The sequence below is a fragment of the Schistocerca serialis genome, chromosome 4, assembly GCF_023864345.2.
Source record: "Schistocerca serialis cubense isolate TAMUIC-IGC-003099 chromosome 4, iqSchSeri2.2, whole genome shotgun sequence".
Lineage (NCBI taxonomy): Eukaryota > Metazoa > Arthropoda > Insecta > Orthoptera > Acrididae > Schistocerca > Schistocerca serialis.
In genome coordinates, this window is record NC_064641.1 from 757,564,705 (window position 1) to 757,584,351 (window position 19,647).

Consider the following 19,647-nt stretch of genomic DNA (forward strand, 5'->3'; position numbering starts at 1 on the left):
GGAAAAATGGCTAAAAATATAAAAAAGTCTGGCCTCGATATTGCTATTTCGGTACCGATATTTTGTCAACAGCCCTGCTACGCGTATATCCACAGACTGGATAAGTGCAGCGTGGTTTAGGCGGCCGCTCCCGCCGGAGGTTCGAGTCCTCCCTCGGGCATGGGCGTGTGTTGTCCTTAGCGTAAGTTAGTTTAATTGTAAGTTAGAGTAAGTAGTGTGTAAGTCTAGGGACCGATGACCTCAGCAGTTTGGTCCCTTAGGAATTCACACAAATTTGAACATTTTTTGTTTGTACAAGAGTGACATCTATCCTCACACTGGACAAGAGTGATAAAACAGTCACGGTGCCAAGTCATCCCTGCGAGTTAGACCTAAGTGACAATTGAAACAGGACATTGTGTAACTGAGCTAGGTGGCGCAGTGGATGAGACAGTGGAGCAATGAGTTTGAATCCACGCGCAACCATACACATTTGTGATATTTAGCATGGTTAAATTGAGGAAAACGCTGCCTCCGTGTTATGGATAAAACTTTTTCAAACGTCTAGACTGCTACAGTTTTTTACAAGGGTACCGATTTCAACCGCTTTATGTGGTCACCAGCTTGAAAAGTTATGATTAGAAAACTGTGACGAATTATTGTGGTTTACAGAGAGGAAATACTGTGCAAGCTTTTCGTCAAAAGAAGCATCGTACCAGTTCGCATTAACGCGTACGAACAGGACCCCGTAATCGGAAAGTACGAGGGATAGCAATAAAGTTTTATTTATTGGCTAAGTTACATAATATATTATTTATTTATTTGCTATATTTGCCTGTACTCCTCGTACACACTGAAATCTCCCCGTTACATCTAGAGGAGCCGAAACAAAATAGCGCAGCCCACTTATTAGAAGTGGATTATGGCGTGGTAATAACCATGGGTCACACAAGTGATGAGACCCTGGTGCTCAAAGACCGCATTATCACAACCGAGATGATAGTGGGAAAAGCGAGAAATGAGTCATGGATCAGTTTTCGAGATCTTGTACTCTATTTTGAACATGACAAAGATCGTCTGCCAGGTTCCACGACTGCTCTCGTCCATTGAAAAAGCCCGTGGTACTGAGGCAGCACAGGAAATGCTACAGATGGCTTCTTTGTCCGCTTAATCACCATGACCGAGTGCTGGGTATATCAGTATGACTCCGAGATAAAGGAACAGAGCAAGTGGATTCGCCACCGCGGTAAAAGGGCCGTCATCTGGCAATGTGGCGCTGGTTTTTTTAAATGATGGTGTGGTGCTAACAGATAATGTACAGGAGCGTAATTTTTAAGTCGGTCCAGGAGGCGTGCTCGGATAGCTGAAGTGTTTAACGCGACTACTCGCGTGAAACTGGAAATCCAGGTTCGAGTCCGTCCAGCACAAATCTCATATGTGGCCAATATGTGTAGCTGAAGCTACTCATATTAAAAATTGCGAATACATTTTTTGTGTGCATGCTTGAAGAACACTGCATAGTGCACCGTAAACCAAGGACGTTGCAAAATAGTGTCATGATGAGGTTAAGGGAAGATCCTAAGATGAAGCGTCTCAGGAGGTTGTCAGAGGTGGTGTTTTTGCTTCACGACAATGCCCCCCCCCCCCCCCCCCCCCCCCACCTGCTGCGCAGCACACAGTTAAGACATGGTAATGCTTTTGGGGTCATGTATCGTACGTGAAAATTTTTTACATTCAGTGACTTGTTGCTCTTTACCATTGCGTTATGAACGTATCAGGAAACAATTCCCTTCAGTGACCTGTAGATATCTCTTAGTTCTTTGAAGCATAATTCACACAACAGCATGAATATCGGCTACTCGATAGCCAGTTTGAAACAATTTGGTTGGAGACAAAGTGGCCGCTATTACGGTCCATTCTCGCCTCATTGCCACAGAGAAAGCAATATTTTGTATAGAAAAATATACTGCTTTATTCCCCTATTGTGAGAATTTTTCAAGGACTATGAATTCTGTAAAAGAGGAAATGCACAGTTGCCAGAAACTGAATTTGAGACGTGGTGTGGATATAGGTGGTGAATTTTAGAAACATGAACAGTGATAAAATCCAGTCAGTGAAATGGAACACATGTTCATTTAATAATCTTAGAATACTGGTATCCTGATTTTATGTAATAAATCAGTTTGGCGAGTTTAAAATCGCAGGGCAGTGCCTCTTTCCGATATAATATGTGGTTTTCTGAGGTTTCTCTCTGTTTCCTTACCTCTGTGACATTGTCTCACTTAAAGATACAAAATTACCTGTGTCATGTCCAGTTTTGTGTAGGAAAAATGTGATACACTCCCCTGAACTAAGTAGTGGTATTTGAAGATAAAATAATGGAAATAAGAAGCTGTTGTTGAGATCTTTTATGCTGTGACAAAGTGATTCATATCTGCTTTAATGAGCAGTAGATTGATAAGAAAACACAGGCAGAATTTGGTTTTACTTTGTTTTGTATTCCCAAACTATCAGTTAAAAACTCATACATTTTTCACCAACTGTTCTGCAGTCTTCCTTTAAAGCATGTATTGTGCTGCAATATGATTTATTATCTGTTAGTTACTTCTTCCATTCATTTCTTGAATGAACTTGTTAGTTTATTTGTAAGGAAGGAAGGAAGGAAGATCCCACCAGCATTGAGGTAATTAAAGACTGAGTTTGCAAGTATACATTTTTATTTTTGAGCTGCAAAGACAGAGTTGTAAAATATGTTCACATTTGGAATTGGTACTTGGAATTCAGCAAATGGACGGATGGATGTGATCAGTCTCATCTTACTGTTTGCGTTATATTTATTCATACTATCAGTTTTTGTAAATGTTTCAGAAGTGTGAAACATTGTACAAATTTTTTTGTGGATATTCCTTTCTGATTGTGATACAGAGTGTGACAGAAATCACTCTGTGAAGCATTGCAAGCCATTTATGCTTACTGTTACATGACTGATAAGATTGCTTTATCTTTTATGTCTGAATGACATGTCTGACTGCTGATAGCCTTGGTTATGATTGTGCAGTCAAGTGATTTGCTATATCTGTTGGTTTCCTTAAAAATCTTAAAATCATGTATCACCACAATTGAGAGAGTTTACTTGCAAATTAGTCATAGGTCTCCTACACAAGGCCTCTCATGACAGTAATCTTTTTCCCTTTGAAATTAAATCCTGTTCCAAAGATATGCTAAATATATTGCTCATTTATACATGTTTTAAAGTCTTGCTTCTAATACTATTAATGATTGGGAGACCAGATACCAAATCAATAGTGCCATAAAATGATGCCCAACACTAAGGGTGAAGAAACAGTATACTGATGTGGCAAATATTTGAGAACGTATCACAAGCCGAAGGAGCTTTAAAATAAACACTTGAATCTTTCAAAAGCAACAATCACAGATTTCAATTAAGTAATCCTTTCTCAAGCTCACATTTTCACTGTGCTGCCTGTTTTGTAGGCAGTGTAGAGACTTGGTATGTGTGGCTGGGTGCTTGCTAACAACATTGCCACATCACTGTAATCTGTGAGTCACAAAGTTATTTTATTTGAGCTATAGTGTATGCCAATAGAGACACCTTCCTGTATCTTCTCTCCCTCTTTAATATGTATACATTACACTGCTTGAAACTGTTACTCAACTGTGTTATATAGCAACTATGACTGTAACAAATCATCAGTCATAAATTTCTGGTAGTTGTTGCACCTCTCAATAGACGTTATGATAGCCTTTTTAACACTCCATTTTCCGTATGTTTGTATTACATTATCGCTGGTATTCTCAGAGGCAGAGTATGCTTTCTGTACTCAGTATTTCTTCTGATTAGTGGTTAGCCTGGCATTTAAACTATTTGATAACACACATATCTCAATACAATTGTGCAAGTTTTCTTCTTTGGTATTTCTCTCTCAGAACAGGCATCAACTGAATTTTCTCCTCTTATATCTGTCTGATATGCTTCCTTTTTAATCTTCTGGTAACATTGTCCATTTGTTGTCTTGCAGCATTCCAAGCCTTCATCTTCCTCTCCCTCTATTTCCTGCTGTCTTTCCTGTGATGGTTCTTTGGAAGAGGCAGTTTCCTCACTCTGAATGACCCAGCCATGGTGTGTTCCTCATTCTGATCATTTCCTTTAGACACATCTTTGCTGTTTTTATGTATATTTTCATTTCTCATTCTATCCATCCACATAACTTAAAGCATTTTTCTCCACAACCCCATTTCAAAACTATCAAAGTATTTTTCTTCTTTCATTTTGTTTGTCCCCAGTTCGCTGCCATCTAATGCACGTCAGATATATTACTTCGCAAATGTCTTTCATAGCTCTACCTAAATTCTTTCTGCTACCAACAGACCTTTCTCCTCTTCACAATCTTGTTTATCCGTATATATTGTGCTTCTTATTTTTTCCATCCAAGTTCCACTTTCCACCACTATACTTCCTGAATACCTAAAAGATTTCACTTGTTATAAGGATTCTCATCCCAATCTTTTTTTTTCTTTTTTTTCCCAGATCTTTCATGTTTACTGACACTTACCATTTTGGTTTTTCCTACATTTACCTCCATTCTGTAATCTTAGCCACAATACATCATAAATTGTATGTCTTCCTCTGACTTGACTAAGACTGTATTATTATCTACATGTTCAGTTATCTTTATCTTTTCTTCTTCTACTATTATACTTTGTTCAGTGGTGTGAAAATGTTGCTTGCAAACATCTTTTATGTAGAAAGAGAAGGCTGTCGGTACTGGATTATTTTCAATTTTCAAGAGTTAAATTTTGTAAAATACTAAATGAACTTCCCATCAATTCTCTAGAATTCATATTATTTATAGTATGATAATCTATAGCTTAAATATAGCTGGTTTTTCCTCCTAACTCCATAGAAAGCTTCCTTTGCCCTTTTTTGTTAGTACAGCATAGGTTAAAGGGCGATGGTACTATGTAATATTTTCTGAGAAGTTTACAAATTATTATTTTAATTATTTATGTGTTAAAGATGTTATCCTGTTTTGTTGACTGAGAATCAAGATTACATTAAAAATATTTGCAAACTGGAGGGGAATAACTTTTCAGCACCACTCGGACATCTCAAAGGACTTGCTTCAATGCTTCTTGCTACTTATATTCTTGGCTCTTAGTCCATGACAGACACAGAGAGATAGTTCAAGGCTTAATGCCTGTGGGTGTTTTCTTTTGTTTTAGGAGAGCGTGCCAACTATGTCAACAGTCCTCATGTCATTGCTATGGTTGGGCTGCCTGCCAGAGGCAAAACATACATCTCCAAAAAGCTTTCACGATACCTGAACTGGATTGGCATCAACACTAAAGGTAAGTTGAAGGAATAAGTTAACTGAAAGAACTTGAAACTTATTTATTTTCCCTGTCAGTGATTATTTGATTTTATTTGTAGAAAATTTCATTGCTGTAATGACAATGTCTGCTGAAAATAATGTGTTATTGGTGACACCCATTTAATGTGTGTTGATCACTCTGTCTCGTCACTGAGAAAGCTCTTAGAGCTAACTACAAGAGACAGGTTTCATACTGAGGTTTAGCAGAAGTAAAAATTGGCTAGTGAGCAAATAACTATTCTGGATATTGTAACATAATTTATATGATTCATTTATCCACAGTAAAACATAAGGTTTGCAAGGTATGCACATCATGTCCTTTGTCATTGCTAGTACTATTCTTTTCCCAAAAAGTAGTTAAAATACCTCCCCTTGTCCACCTGCCAGAAAATTTACAAATACTTGAATCTGATCTAATGGAGAATGTTCTGCCAAACAATACCAACTGTTTCAAGATATCTTTGCAAGATATTCTAGAATTAACATGTGATAGAATTACTACAACACCCTTCTGAAAATGATATTGCTGTCAGTATAAGTTCCTCAAAAAATTGTTCAATAACTCAGTAGTGAATAGAAATATGCAGAATAGTTTTTTCACTTTTAAATCACCTATAATAGGTTAAAAAATTTAAAAAGGGAAATGGATAGGTCAAAGTTAGAGTGGGAATTAGTGACATTCAGTGGCTGGCAGTATAGGACTTCCATGTGGGTGAATCCAGGTTTACTAATACAAAATCAAATTGGGTAATTCAGGAGTAGGTATAATAATGAAAAAGAAAATAGACAAGCTGGTAAGCTACTATGAACACAGTTGTACAAATTTATATGCCAACTAGCTCCGCAGATGATGAAGAGATTGAAGAAATATATAATGAGATCAGTGGCGGAACATGAGTATACATTTTGGGTTCACAAATTTTTAGATTCATATAAATTTGGGAGTGTGAAATTAATAACATCTGCTGTACAACAGGTACACTTATCAACAAGTTTATGCAACTACAGCCACTTCCAATAATAATATGCATAATTTATCTGACAAAAGAAAGAATTGTTTTGTGGAATTTTATTGTTTTGTTCAAGAAGAATATAATAATTCCAGTCCCAAAGAAAGCAGGTGTTGACAGATATAAAAATTACCAAACTATCAGTTTAATAAGTCACGGCTGCAAAATACTAACACGGATTCTTTACAGACGAATGGAAAAACTGGTAGAAGCCGACCTCGGGGAGATCAGTTTGGATTCCTCAGAAATTTTGGAACACGTGAGGCAATACTGACCGTACGACTTATCTTCAGAAAATAGATTAAGGAAAGGCAAACCTACATTTCTAGCATTTGTAGACTTAGAGAAAGCTTTTGACAATGTTGACTGGAATACTCTCTTTCAAATTCTGAAGGTGGTAGGGGTAAAATACAGGGAGCAAAAGGCTATTTACAATTTGTACAGAAACCAGAAAGGCAGTTATAAGAGTTGAGGGACATGAAAGGGAAGCAGTGGTTGGGAAGGGAGTGAGACAGGGTTGTAGCCTATCCCCGATGTTATTCAATATGTGTATTAAGCAAGCAGTAAAGGAAACAAAAGAAAAAATTGGAGTAGGAATTAAAATCCATGGAAAAGAAATAAAAACTTTGAGGTTCGCCGATGACATTGTAATTCTGTCAGAAACAGCAAAGGACCTGGAAGAGCAGCTGAATGGAATGGACAGTGTCTTGAAATGAGGATATAAGATGAACATCGACAAAAGCAAAACGAGGATAATGGAATGTAGTCGAATTAAATAGGGTGATGCTGAGGGTATTAGATCAGGAAATGAGATGCTTAAAGTAGTAAATGAGTTTTGCTATTTGGGGAGCAAAATAACTGATGATGGTTGAAGTAGAGAGGATATAAAATGTAAACTGGAAATGGCAAGGAAAGCATTTCTGAAGAAGAGAAATTTGTTAACATCAACTATAGATTTAAGTGTGAGGAAGTCGTTTCTGAAAGTATTTGTATGGAGTGGACGATAAATAGATTGGACGAGATGAGAGTAGAAGCTTTCGAAATGTGGTGCTACAGAAGAATGCAGAAGATTAGATGGGTAGATCACATAACTAATGAGGAGGTATTGAATAGAATTGGGGAGAAGAGAAATTTGTGGCACAACTTTACTAGAAGAAGGGATCGGTTGGTAGGGCATATTCTGAGGCATCAAAAGATCACCAATTTAGTATTGGAAGCCAGTGCGGAGGGTAAAAATCGTAGAGAGAGACCAAGAGATGAATATGCTAAACAGATTCAGATGGATGTAGGTTGCAGTAGGTACGGGGAGATGAAGAAGCTTGCAAAGAATAGAGTAGCATGGAGAGCTGCATCAAACCAATCTCTGGACTGAAGACCCCAACAACAGCAACAACAACAACAACACATAATGAAGTACAGTTTAGGGAATAACAAAATAATGTGTAAGCTTTTCAACTCTCCGTGTCACATTTTTGTGTAAGTAAGAGTTTTTGTGTTGTTCCATTTTTTTCAGACAAATGTACAAGATCCCTAACAGATTTATTAGTTCACTAATTTACTTCTGCTGCACCTACACAACAACTTGTGCTAGCTGTACGCTTCCTTTGTTAAATGTTCGCTTGTAGTCACGCTTATTTGGTTTCGTCACTGTCTCAATCAAAGGATCTGTTCTCAGAACCCTACTTCCTTTGCGTCTGTTTTCCTGGTAAGGAACTTCCTGGCAGATTAAAACTGTGTGCCGGACCGAGACTCGAACTCGGGACCTTTGCCTTTCGCGGGAAAGTGCTCTACCTGCTCTTCCTGGTAATTTAATTTCTGTTCCCAGAATGAGATTTTCACTCTGCAGCAGAATGTGCGCTGACATGAAAGAACATCCTGGCACGTTAAAGCTGTGTGCCGGACCAAGACTCAAACTCGGGACCTTTGCTTTTCACTACCTCAGCTGAGGTACTCAAGCACGACTCATGATGCATCCTCACAGCGCTATTTTTGTATTAGCATTTGAAATAGATTCAACATAATTCATGTTTACACTTCACACGAAAGCCAAGTCCTGCACAGTAACCAACCAACTCCAAACACAAACTGCCATTTGTGGAAATGATTAAAATCTAGCACTAAAGTCTGGCAACATGGTCACTTGACTAGAATACAGTTGAGGCTCTGAGGCTCTGTAAGAGTCTAAACCACACTGCCGTTGATCCCACATTTAAGTGAGTATCAGAGAAACCAGTGATACAGTTTTTTGTGAATTTTCATTTATACAATGTGGGCCTACAGCACAGATAAACCTGACTTACCATAAGATCTACAGATATTAGAAGCATGAATAAATGCTACAATCTCACAATTGACGGTGATGTGCTTTAGACCTTTACAATTCTCACCTCCAGTTGATTACTGTGTGATGAAATTCATTAACCCACAAAATAGGTTTACTGTCAGTACAACTTTAACACATACTAATGTCCAATCTAATTTTAGTATATAGTGAGTGAATTAGCATATCTGAGGAATGTGCTGTCACCTAGCAGGATTTATGCCGAGCGAACGGGGATAAAAGTCTGCCACATTGTGGCACAGCACAGACATAAACTTCTAGTTGAGTGGCAAGGGCTAGCTGTCCACATCGTGAGCCGTGCATATTGTTTATCAAATCTGTATGTATTTGATCCATATGGCAATTACGTCACGCAAGTTGCAGGTGTGTGAAAACTCCTAAAATTTGCACAACTGAAGGTGTGCTCGCGACCCTGATGCCAAGTTTAATGGAGTCTAGAGGAGCAGTAGCATGGTAGATTTAAGTGCAGCATCTATGTTACGTTAACAGCATTCAAAGAAAAGTAACCAATAAATCCACAAGGTGTTGAAAGTTAGGGTGTTCACATGCTCTTGTGTTCTTACACAGCAACCACCACTGGATGAGATAACAGAAATTATTCAGATAGTTAAGGGTGGTGAAAATTTAATGCTGATGAGGGACTTAAATTTGTTAGTAGAAAAGAAAGAGAAGGTAAAATTGTAGGTGAATATGGACTGTGGGAAAGAGGAAGCTGCCTGGTAGAATTTTGCATAGAGTGTAATTTAATCATGGCAAACAGGTTTAAGAATCTTGAAAGCAGGTTATGTATGTGAAAGAAACCTGGAAACTCTGGAAGGTTTCCGATTGACTGTATAATGTTAAGACAAAGATTTTGGAACCAGATTTATATTGTAAGACATTTCCACAGGAAGATGTGGAGTCTGACCACAATTTATTGGTTATGAACTGTAGATTAAAACTGAAGGTAGGAAATTAAGGGGTTGGGACCTGGGTAAGTTGAAAGAAGCAGAGGTTGGTGAGAGTTTCAGAGGGAGCATTAGGCAATGATTGACTAGAACAGAAGGAAGGTATACAGTAAAAGATGAATGGGTAGGTCTGAGAGATGAAATAGTGAAGACAACAGAGTATCAAATGGGTAAGAAGACAAGACCTAGTAGCAATTTGTGGATAACACAGAATATGTTGAATTTGAATGATGAAAGAAGAAAATATAATAATGTGGCAAATGAAGCAACTGAAAGAGAATGCAAATGTCTAAAAAGTGAGATAGACAGGAAGTGCAAAATGGCTAAGCAGGAATTGCTAAAGGACAAATGTAAGGATTTAGAAGCATATACCACTAAGGAAAGATAGATACTATTTTCAGTAAAATTAAAGAGGCCTTTGGAGAAAAGAGAAGTAGCTGTATGAATATGAAGAGCTCAGATGGAGAACCAGTCCTAAGCAAAGAAGAGGAAGCTGAAAGGTGGAAGGAGTATACAGAGAGCCTATGCAAGGGAGATGAACTTGAGGACAATATCAAACAATGGAAACTCAGGTGAAACATGGGTAATAAACAGTTTAGACAGGAAGAAAATAGAAGCTTTTGCAATGTGGTGCTGTAGAAGAAAGCTGAAGGTTAGATGGATAAATCGTGTAACTAATGAGGAGGTATGGAATAGATCTGGGAAGAAAAGAAATCTGTGACACAACCTGAATAGAAGAGGGAATTGATTGGTAGGACACATTATGAAACATCAGGGATTCACCAATTTAGTATTGAAGGGTAGTGTGTGTGTGGGGGGGGGGGGGGGGGTAAAAATTGTAGAGGGATGCCAAGGAAGTTGATTCAGATGGATTTAGGTTGCAGTAGTTATTCGGAGATGAAGAGGCGTTCTGGCACTGGCACATGCGTACCAACCGGGACCAGCCAATTCTTGTCATCCTCTGCCAGTGGTGTCGTTTGGATGGTACAATGGGACATGGAGAGGATAAGATGCTTGATTAATTATAGATAGTGGGTTTTTCAATTAAAGTTATGATCTATCTGTGGTCTCAAAAACTCAATGCTTACTACATTTCGTATTTCACTGTTGTATGCTGATTCTTGTCAAAAGTCATAAAAGGACACATTCTTGGTTGTTTTGAGATTCGTGTTCTGTGATGACTGAAAAGATACCATGAAAACTGACTAAAGTGAAGCCATGGTCTTGGGCACTGGGATGACCCACTTTCATATTACATGTACTCAGTTCCTGAATGCAAATAGCATTCTTTTTATGTCCATATATTGTTGGTCTGCAAAGTTTAGCGTTACGAGATGTATCAAGCTCTTCCACCCTTTCCGACTCCCAGGAAATGTACAGCTGCAGTGGTATTTGGATCTGTTCTAATGGAGAATCTTCAAGCAAATTCACTACTAATTTCAGCAGTGGCTTTATTATCCCAAACGGTGTTGACTACATTATCCCATTTGTTTGAGGAACTTTGCTTTTATAATCTAAAGGATGGCTACCCCCAAATTTGACATTAAGAGCTTTCCTAATGACATGTTCAGTATATATGTTGTACATTTGAAAGGGGGGGGGGGGGGGGAGAGGATAGAGCCTAACACTCTGTTATAACTTTTGATGCAGTGAAGAAATCAGGTGTGTCATTACTTACATCACAGCTGTGAGGTCATTATTGTATAGACCTCTGATCACTGCTGGCAATTGTGGTAGGACTCCAAACTCTGCAAGTATCTGTCACAACTTTTCCCAGACAACACAATCAAAGGTATTCCTATAGACAAGGAAGCAGACGAAGACAGGAACACACAATTCTCATGATTTCTTCATTATTTGTCATACATTGAGAATCTCCTCATTTCCTTTTCCTTCAACAAAACCCACTAGCTCTGTGGATATTTGAGGCCAAATGTATGGCTTCAAATGCTGGTTTACGGAGTAGAGCAAAATTGTGCTTTTGTGGGATATGAGAGCAGTACTTCAGCAGATGGAGCAGTTTCTGTCCCTTTATTGTGTTGGGGGATGAAGAGAGACTTCACCAATCTTTCCCAACTTCCCTTCGTCTTTTATATATTGAATGCAGCATGTCAACACCTTTATGCCCCACCTTGCTGATCAGCTCATCAGATATGCTGTCTAGAGCAGGGAATTTAAAGCTCTTCACATGTTGAATTGTGATTCCAGTGAAAGTAGTTCAACTCCTGGACTTTCTGTACTGTTGTTAAATCCAAAATACAACTTCTCGCAGCGCTGTTTCCACCTCGCAACATCATCTTACACTGAGTGAGGTGGCACAGTGGTTAGCACACTGGTTTCGCATTCGGGAGGATGACGGTTCAAACCTGTGTCCGGTCATCCTGATTCAGGTTTTATGTGATTTCCCTAAATCTCTACAGGCAAATGCAGATGGTTCCTTTGAAAGGGTATGGCTGACTTCCTTCTGCATCCTTCCCTAATTCAGTGGGACCGATGACCTCATTGCTTGCCTCTCCCCACCACCAGTCAGGTTGCGGCATTGGTCACGGAAGGAAGTCCCTTCATTACAAATAACTATCCTAGACTGAGTATAAAATATTCATGAGAGAGTAGCTTCTTGGCACTGTAAGTTCCTTCCAGACAGACAGACAGACAGACAAATGATTGGTTGTTAGTAGATTGAAACTGTCATCTGACGCACAAGATTTGTGATGATTTATTGCACACACAGACATTGACTCAGAAATTTATGCAGAATCTTAGTGTGTGGACAGAACCATATCTGCAACCTGCTGGGGCTTGGAAATAATTTGTTAGGCTCCTACCTGAGACATCGTCTCCCTTTTGTTCTTTGTACGGGTAGCGTGGGTCAGTGCAGTCAGCATCTTCTCTCTCTCCTATAGGGTTGCCATTCTCTTCGTCTATCACCCATGTACGAGGATTAAATTTACTGATGATGTTGTTGAGTTTCTTGAAGAAATCAAGCACTTGACTGTGAATATGATGATGATCTGCCTTATCAGTCTTATCACAGATACAGTTAATGAAGTGTACTTGGTTCTTTCTGCAATTCCATTGCATTTCTCAGGAAAGATTCTTACATCCATCTTGATCTAGGGTGGTGTAGATACTAGTTTTCTTCAGTGCGCTTCTTTCTTCAACAGGTTGTAGTGTGGAGTGTGATATTATAGTGTATGTAAAATAATGTGGCCTTTGCCTGCGTAGACCTCACAGTAGGGAATGGACAACATTAGTGGTATGGGCTGAGTTGTGGGTAATGTCTACCAAGAGTTAGGGGAGATGTAGCTATAGAGATTCAGAGTCAAAAGTTTCTCATTCAAACAAGAAATAGTCACAAAAACAAAAGATCAACTGAAGCAAAGCAAATCCAACCACCCACTACCAGAAGAAAATTTCATGAAACAAGAAAATGGGTAAAAGTGAAGCAAGGTGGAGAACATCATGTACAGTGATACCAACAGTGTAAAATAAGGAATAAGTGTTATGGAAATTTTGTGTGCTTTCCCTGACAGCCAGTTAGTGTCAGTATTACCTCAATGTATTTTCTTCCCCTTCTTCTGCATCTTCCCTGATTAGTGAAGTATAGCAAAGTAGTTGTAGCTATATTTTCCCCTTTATTACCTTTATTGTGCAGTTGGTATAGCTAGTGGTCCTGCAGTGCTCTCAGGCCCACTTTTTAATGATCTTTTTGCTTCGTCATGTGATTCTTCCAACATAATTTAATGGATTTTATACACACACCTGTGTTTATGAAGAACTTTCCCTGCGCCTTTGGAGTGTGAAGACTGCAGTGCCATGCTATATAGGTAGGAGTAGCAGTGAGAATAATCTATGCTGCAGGTGGGCAGGTGACAGTCAACTGAGACAGTGGCCCCTTAGAGCAATGCAGTGGAATTGTCCTGTGCTGAAGACCAAAACTTTTGTTTCTGCACAGGGAACAAGTCATTTCGCAAAATGTCTCTCTTAATTTTGCTTGTTTCAAATATTTTCCACCAATCACCTTTTAATTTCTCAACTGAAATGTATCTCTCTTAAATTGGCTTCTTAGTGTTGTGTATGCCTTTTCTTCAGTGAAGGCATTTGTCATTTCGCTCATAAAGTTGAGAAGACAAAACTGTGTTTCCAGATAATTGAAATTTAATGTTTATGGTGTGACATCTTGACAAGAACATAAACTCACTTGTGTGGTAGAAGATGTGAATAAGACATTGTGCTGAAATTGTGAAGAGCTAATAGTAGACCAGAATTTGTTTTGCGAAAACAATCAGTAAAATACTGTTGTTGTTGTTGTTGTGGTCTTCAGTCCTGAGACTGGTTTGATGCAGCTCTCCATGCTACTCTATCCTGTGCAAGCTTTTTCACCTCCCAGTACCTACTGCAACCTACATCCTTCTGAATCTGCTTAGTGTATTCATCTCTTGGTCTCCCCCTACGATTTTTACCCTCCACGCTGCCCTCCAATACTAAATTGGTGATCCCTTGATGCCTCAGAACATGTCCTACCAACCGATCCCTTCTTCTGGTCAAGTTGTGCCACAAACTTCTCTTCTCCCCAATCCTATTCAATACCTCCTCATTAGTTACGTGATCTACCCATCTAATCTTCAGCATTCTTCTGTAGCACCACATTTCGAAAGCTTCTATTCTCTTCTTGTCCAAACTATTTATCGTCCATGTTTCACTTCCATACATGGCTACACTCCATACAAATACTTTCAGAAATGACTTCCTGACACTTAAATCAATACTGGATGTTAACAAATTTCTCTTCTTCAGAAACGCTTTCCTTGCCATTGCCAGCCTACATTTTATATCCTCTCTACTTCGACCATCATCAGTTATTTTGCTCCCCAAATAGCAAAACTCCTTTACTACTTTAAGCGCCTCATTTCCTAATCTAATTCCCTCAGCATCACCCAAATTAATTAGACTACATTCCATTATCCTTGTTTTGCTTTTGTTGATGTTCATCTTATATCCTCCTTTCAAGACACTGTCCATTCCATTCAACTGCTCTTCCAAGTCCTTTGCTGTCTCTGACAGAATTACAATGTCATCGGCGAACCTCAAAGTTTTTATTTCTTCTCCATGAATTTTAATACCTACTCCGAATTTTTCTTTTGTTTCCTTTACTGCTTGCTCAATATACAGATTGAACAACATCGGGGAGAGGCTACAACCCTGTCTTACTCCCTTCCCAACCACTGCTTCCCTTTCATGTCCCTCGACTCTTATAACTGCCATCTGGTTTCTGTACAAATTGTAAATAGCCTTTCGCTCCCTGTATTTTACCCCTGCCACCTTTAGAATTTGAAAGAGAGTATTCCAGTCAACATTGTCAAAAGCTTTCTCTAAGTCTACAAATACTAAATAATCAAGAACAGATGCCAACATGAGTAACTTAGAAGTATATATATCAGTTAGGTTCCTTTCAGAGTAAGCTGATACAGTATCTCCGTACTTAGCAATTGTATATAATTGAATGTTCGACAGAAGATCCATGCGTGAAGACTGGAAAGTCGTGCAGGTCACACCAATGCTCAAGAAAGAAAATAGGAGTAATCCACTGAATTACAGACCCATAACACTAACATTGATTTGCAGTAGGAATCCAGAAAATATACTGTGTTCAAATGTTATGAATTACCTTGAAGAAAACAATGTATGACAAATAGTCAGCACATATTCAGAAAATATCATTCTTGTCAAACAGACATAGCCTTCTTTTCACACAAAGTAATGAGTGCTATCAACAGGGGATCTCAAAATAGATTCCACATTTTTGGAAGGTTTTTGACACTGTTTCTCACAAGAAACTTCTAATCAAACCATGTGCCTATGGAGTATCATCTCAGTTGTGTGACTGAATTCATGATGTCTTGTCAGAAAAGTCACATTCGTAGTAGCTGACAGAAAGTCATTGAGCAAAAGAGTAGTGAGATCTCGTGTTCCCCAAGAACGTGTTATAAGCCCTCTGCTGTTTCTAATCTATATAAACAGTTTGAGGCACACTGAGCAGCTCTCGAAGATTGATTGCAGTTGATGGTGTCATTTACCATCTTATAAAGTCATCAGATGATCAAAACCACTTGCAAAATGATTTAGACAAGATATCTGTGTGGTGCAAAGAGTTGTAATTAACTGTAAATAATAAGAAATATGAAGGCATCCACATGAGTAGTGAAGAGAATCAGCCAAATTCCAATTACACGATAAATCACACAAACCTAAGAAGCTGTGAATTCAACTTAAGACTTAGGGATTACAATTACAAATAACTTAAACTGGAGTGATCACATAGATAATTTGTGAAGACAGATAACCAAGACTGTGATATATTGGCAGAACAATTAAAAGATGCAACAGGTCTACTAAGGAGACTGCTTACACTACACTTGTCCATCTGGAGTATTGCTGCACCGTATTGGATTGGCATCTGGTAGGACTGATGGAGGACATCGAAAAGTCTATTTGGGCTGTATGGATGGTACTGCTGATTTTTTGCCATCTTCTGTGGAATGCTTCATCGACTGGAAGATCTCCCCCAAAATGCAGGTATAATAGTTACCAGAGGTAGTTTTGAAGATCTTGCATAAAAATGTCCAGTGGCAATACTCCAATGGATACTGCATCTGTACCGCAGCAATGCACAGCCCTACGTTAGTGACCATGTTAAGAAATCCTGTATTTTTCTAGTAATAACAGTGGATTTGTTCTGTGTCCCACACACACCTCTGTTCCACAGACACCCCAATTTGTGTCCATATGCCTTGTTTTGTCCCTCTTATCCTAAATGGAACTTGTACTGTATGTCTTTTCATCATAAGAGAATATTTTGAAGAAACTGGAGGCTTTGTTGAATGTAGGAAATGGAATCCCTAAATCTTCCAGGACTGATACATGCATTGGGTCAAGGGGATATCTCTCAAGGAAACAACTTTAAAAACTATCTTTGTCAATCAGCTCTAAATTGTTTATTCAGTAAATATCTCTTCAGTGAGTGGTCCTCCATCTTCTACAAAACGAGCAGTAATCTCAACTATAATTCCCATAACAGTATCACATAGGTGAGATAAATTTGCTTTTGTCTTTTGTTAGACACTAGTGGTTTTTGGCAGTTAATGATAAAGTAAAATCTTACAGTAAATCATAGGGTCATAATTCATACATTGTTCCAATGTCTATAGCATTAAAGTTATTATTTATTTATTTTTAGATTTAGATTTGTTATTGTGAGTTAGTTGTTTTATAACAGGCTAAATTTCACAGTCTTAACAACTCCTAAGGCCCCTACTAGTATATATTTATAGAGTGTAGAAAGTAGTTACTTTAGTCTCACTTAGATGTTAATTAAAGCCTTCATCATCACTTTACAATATACAAATATCTCTTTGCTGTACATGTCAGAGTGACCAATTACTTACCTTTTCCACAGTTTTCAATTTAGGAGAATACCGTCGCCATGCAACGACAGCCTACAAGAGTCATGAATTCTTTAGACCAGACAATAAAGAGGCAATGGCCATACGCACACAATGTGCAATTGACGCATTGCAAGATGTGTGCTCCTGGCTGGAGTGTGGTGGAGAAGTGGCGGTGAGCTGTTTTACAATTATTGATTTATTAACTGCCTTTGCTTGTATAAAAATATGTAATCACATTTCTCAAGTTATAGTTATTACAAATCAATAATTCAGTATTTACGTTTTCAAATATACTTTCATAAATTATTTCCAGTGTCATTTCAGTATATTCATTATGGATACAAACTGCAACTGTGACCTCAATGGGCATTTTTCTGGGTATAAACATGCAACCAGTTTTCAAGCCACTGCAGGCTCATCATCAGTGGAGGTGTTACAGGAAAATTATATTGTGAGCTAAGTGCAGCTAGATGCTGCAGTGATTTTCACCAGTCCGATTACCACAGAGCCTAGCTACAGTTGGTCCACAATATAATGTTCCTGCAACACGTCCATCTGACGATAAACCAGCAGTGGCTTGAAATTAGACGATGGTACAATATATCGTATCTAAAATCCAAAAAAGTGTCTGGTTGCATTTTTTTTTATTTTTTTTATTTTATTTTATTTTTTTTTTTTAACCTAGGTAAATCACCTACTTCCAATGTGCTACAATCTGGCCTGATTAAATATGTAATTCTTCTAATAGATGCTTTCCTGTTGTTGTTGTTTCACTCAGTGTGACCCAAACTTTTAGGGTCAAAATTATACAGGAGGTGGAGAGTTCTAAACTGTGATCTGCAAGACAATTAACTAATGTTCAGAAATCAATACATGTATATACATCTTGTAGCAAAAACTTGAGATTACTGCAGCTACACGTATTAAAGGGATGACTGCCAGTCAGAACACACACATTACAATAGCACGTAATGTGTCATCACACTCCATAAACATTATCAGTGTCTGTTGATCAATAGAATAGAAGGAAAAATCCTGCCTGTGAGTTCATCTTCAGTTTCTACTGGGATTTCATAATACCAGCTGCTTCAGGTTACCCCGTAGCAGGAAATCTGTGGGTGAGAGATTTGGCAATAATGCTGGGCATGGAACAGAACATTGTCTTCAAATTCAGTGATGAGCTTCTCTGCTGTTGAGAGGTGCTCATTAGCATTGATATTGAATTGGAATGATGCATTGTCACACTGATACCACAGGCTCTCATGTACAACAAGATTTACAGTCTCCACCAACTGTGGCTGCACATCTTGAATGAACGTGATGTTACATGCACTGTTAAAATGGGGCAGCAGCAAATAAGGTCCTATTAGTTGATATTGTACAATTCTGTGCCACAAGTCGATGAAGATCATTTGCTGATGATTAGAGGTGAGTGAGGCATATTGATTTTTACCACTCCAGAAAAGGCTGTTGCAACAGTTGAAAACACTATCATAGTTGAAATAGTCCCGATCTGTGGATGGTACAAACTGTAATTAGTTTGGCATCGAAGTTCTGTGGTGGATAATCAATTGACCGAACTGAACTCAGAGCTCATTTGGCCTAATTACTTGCACATGTTGTTTATGATGGGAGTGTAAGTGTTGTCCCACCAGTACTCTTCACACTGTGTTTATTGATCATTCTTCTTCTACAGTATTTGATGCCATCTTCTCAAGTTTTACTGTGCAAATAATTGTTTAAGGACTCTGGACATATTTCTATAACTTGAGTCACCCAGTTTGTTAGAAGTTTCTAAATGACTACCTATTATAATGATACCTGCTGCACAGCTTTTCTTTGTACATTCATTCAGTTTTGTGAGTATTACATCCTTGTGCACCATACAATAAATTTATGTCTAAGAGTTCCTGAACAAGTTTTGTTCCATCTTAAGCACTCAGTCAAGAACAATAAACAGTGATAAACTGCTCTGTGGACAAACCACAGATGATAGTGTGTTGTTTTGTGAGGTTGGGACATCGCTGCAGAAACATTAGCAGGAGCTTACACTGCCTTAAATATTCATTTCTGAGAATTTCTTCCTCATCACAAAGTAGTCTATGATTTTCAGTTGTCTGTATAATTTTGATCCTAAAGGTTTAGTATATCATGTGTTACTTTACAACAATTGTATACGTATGTTTAACACACACTGAGAGAGTTCTAAAGATTTCTACCTCTCAAGTCAAAATATGTTGAAGAAAAATTTCTTGTAGACTTTTATTTTCCTCACAAGTAATTGTGTATCAAAGTGGTATCAAAAGAAAGAAGCCTAAAATTTAAATGTCACTTATTAGCTATTTATGTTGTAGAAACTGATTGTGAATAAAATACTTGTTTCAGGTATTTGATGCAACAAATTCCACAGCTGACCGTCGAAGAATGATACATGAAATAGTTGTAAATAAGATGGGTTTCAAATTATTCTTTGTGGAATCTGTGTGTGATGATCCTCAGATAATAGAGCAAAATATAATGGTATGTATAAAA

General features: G+C 38.2%; 1 protein-coding gene across 5 annotated transcripts in view; it reads left to right on the forward strand.

Annotated features, from left to right (window-relative positions):
• LOC126473301 (6-phosphofructo-2-kinase/fructose-2,6-bisphosphatase 2) overlaps window positions 1-19,647 on the forward strand; it is a 381,167-nt gene that overhangs the window by 319,912 nt on the left and 41,608 nt on the right. For all 5 annotated transcript variants that reach the window (XM_050100274.1, XM_050100271.1, XM_050100276.1 and 2 more), the window contains 3 exons: window positions 5,224-5,349; window positions 17,127-17,287; window positions 19,501-19,635. In XM_050100274.1, the coding sequence (XP_049956231.1) occupies window positions 5,224-5,349; window positions 17,127-17,287; window positions 19,501-19,635 (422 nt within the window). The remainder of the gene's footprint in view (window positions 1-5,223; window positions 5,350-17,126; window positions 17,288-19,500; window positions 19,636-19,647) is intronic.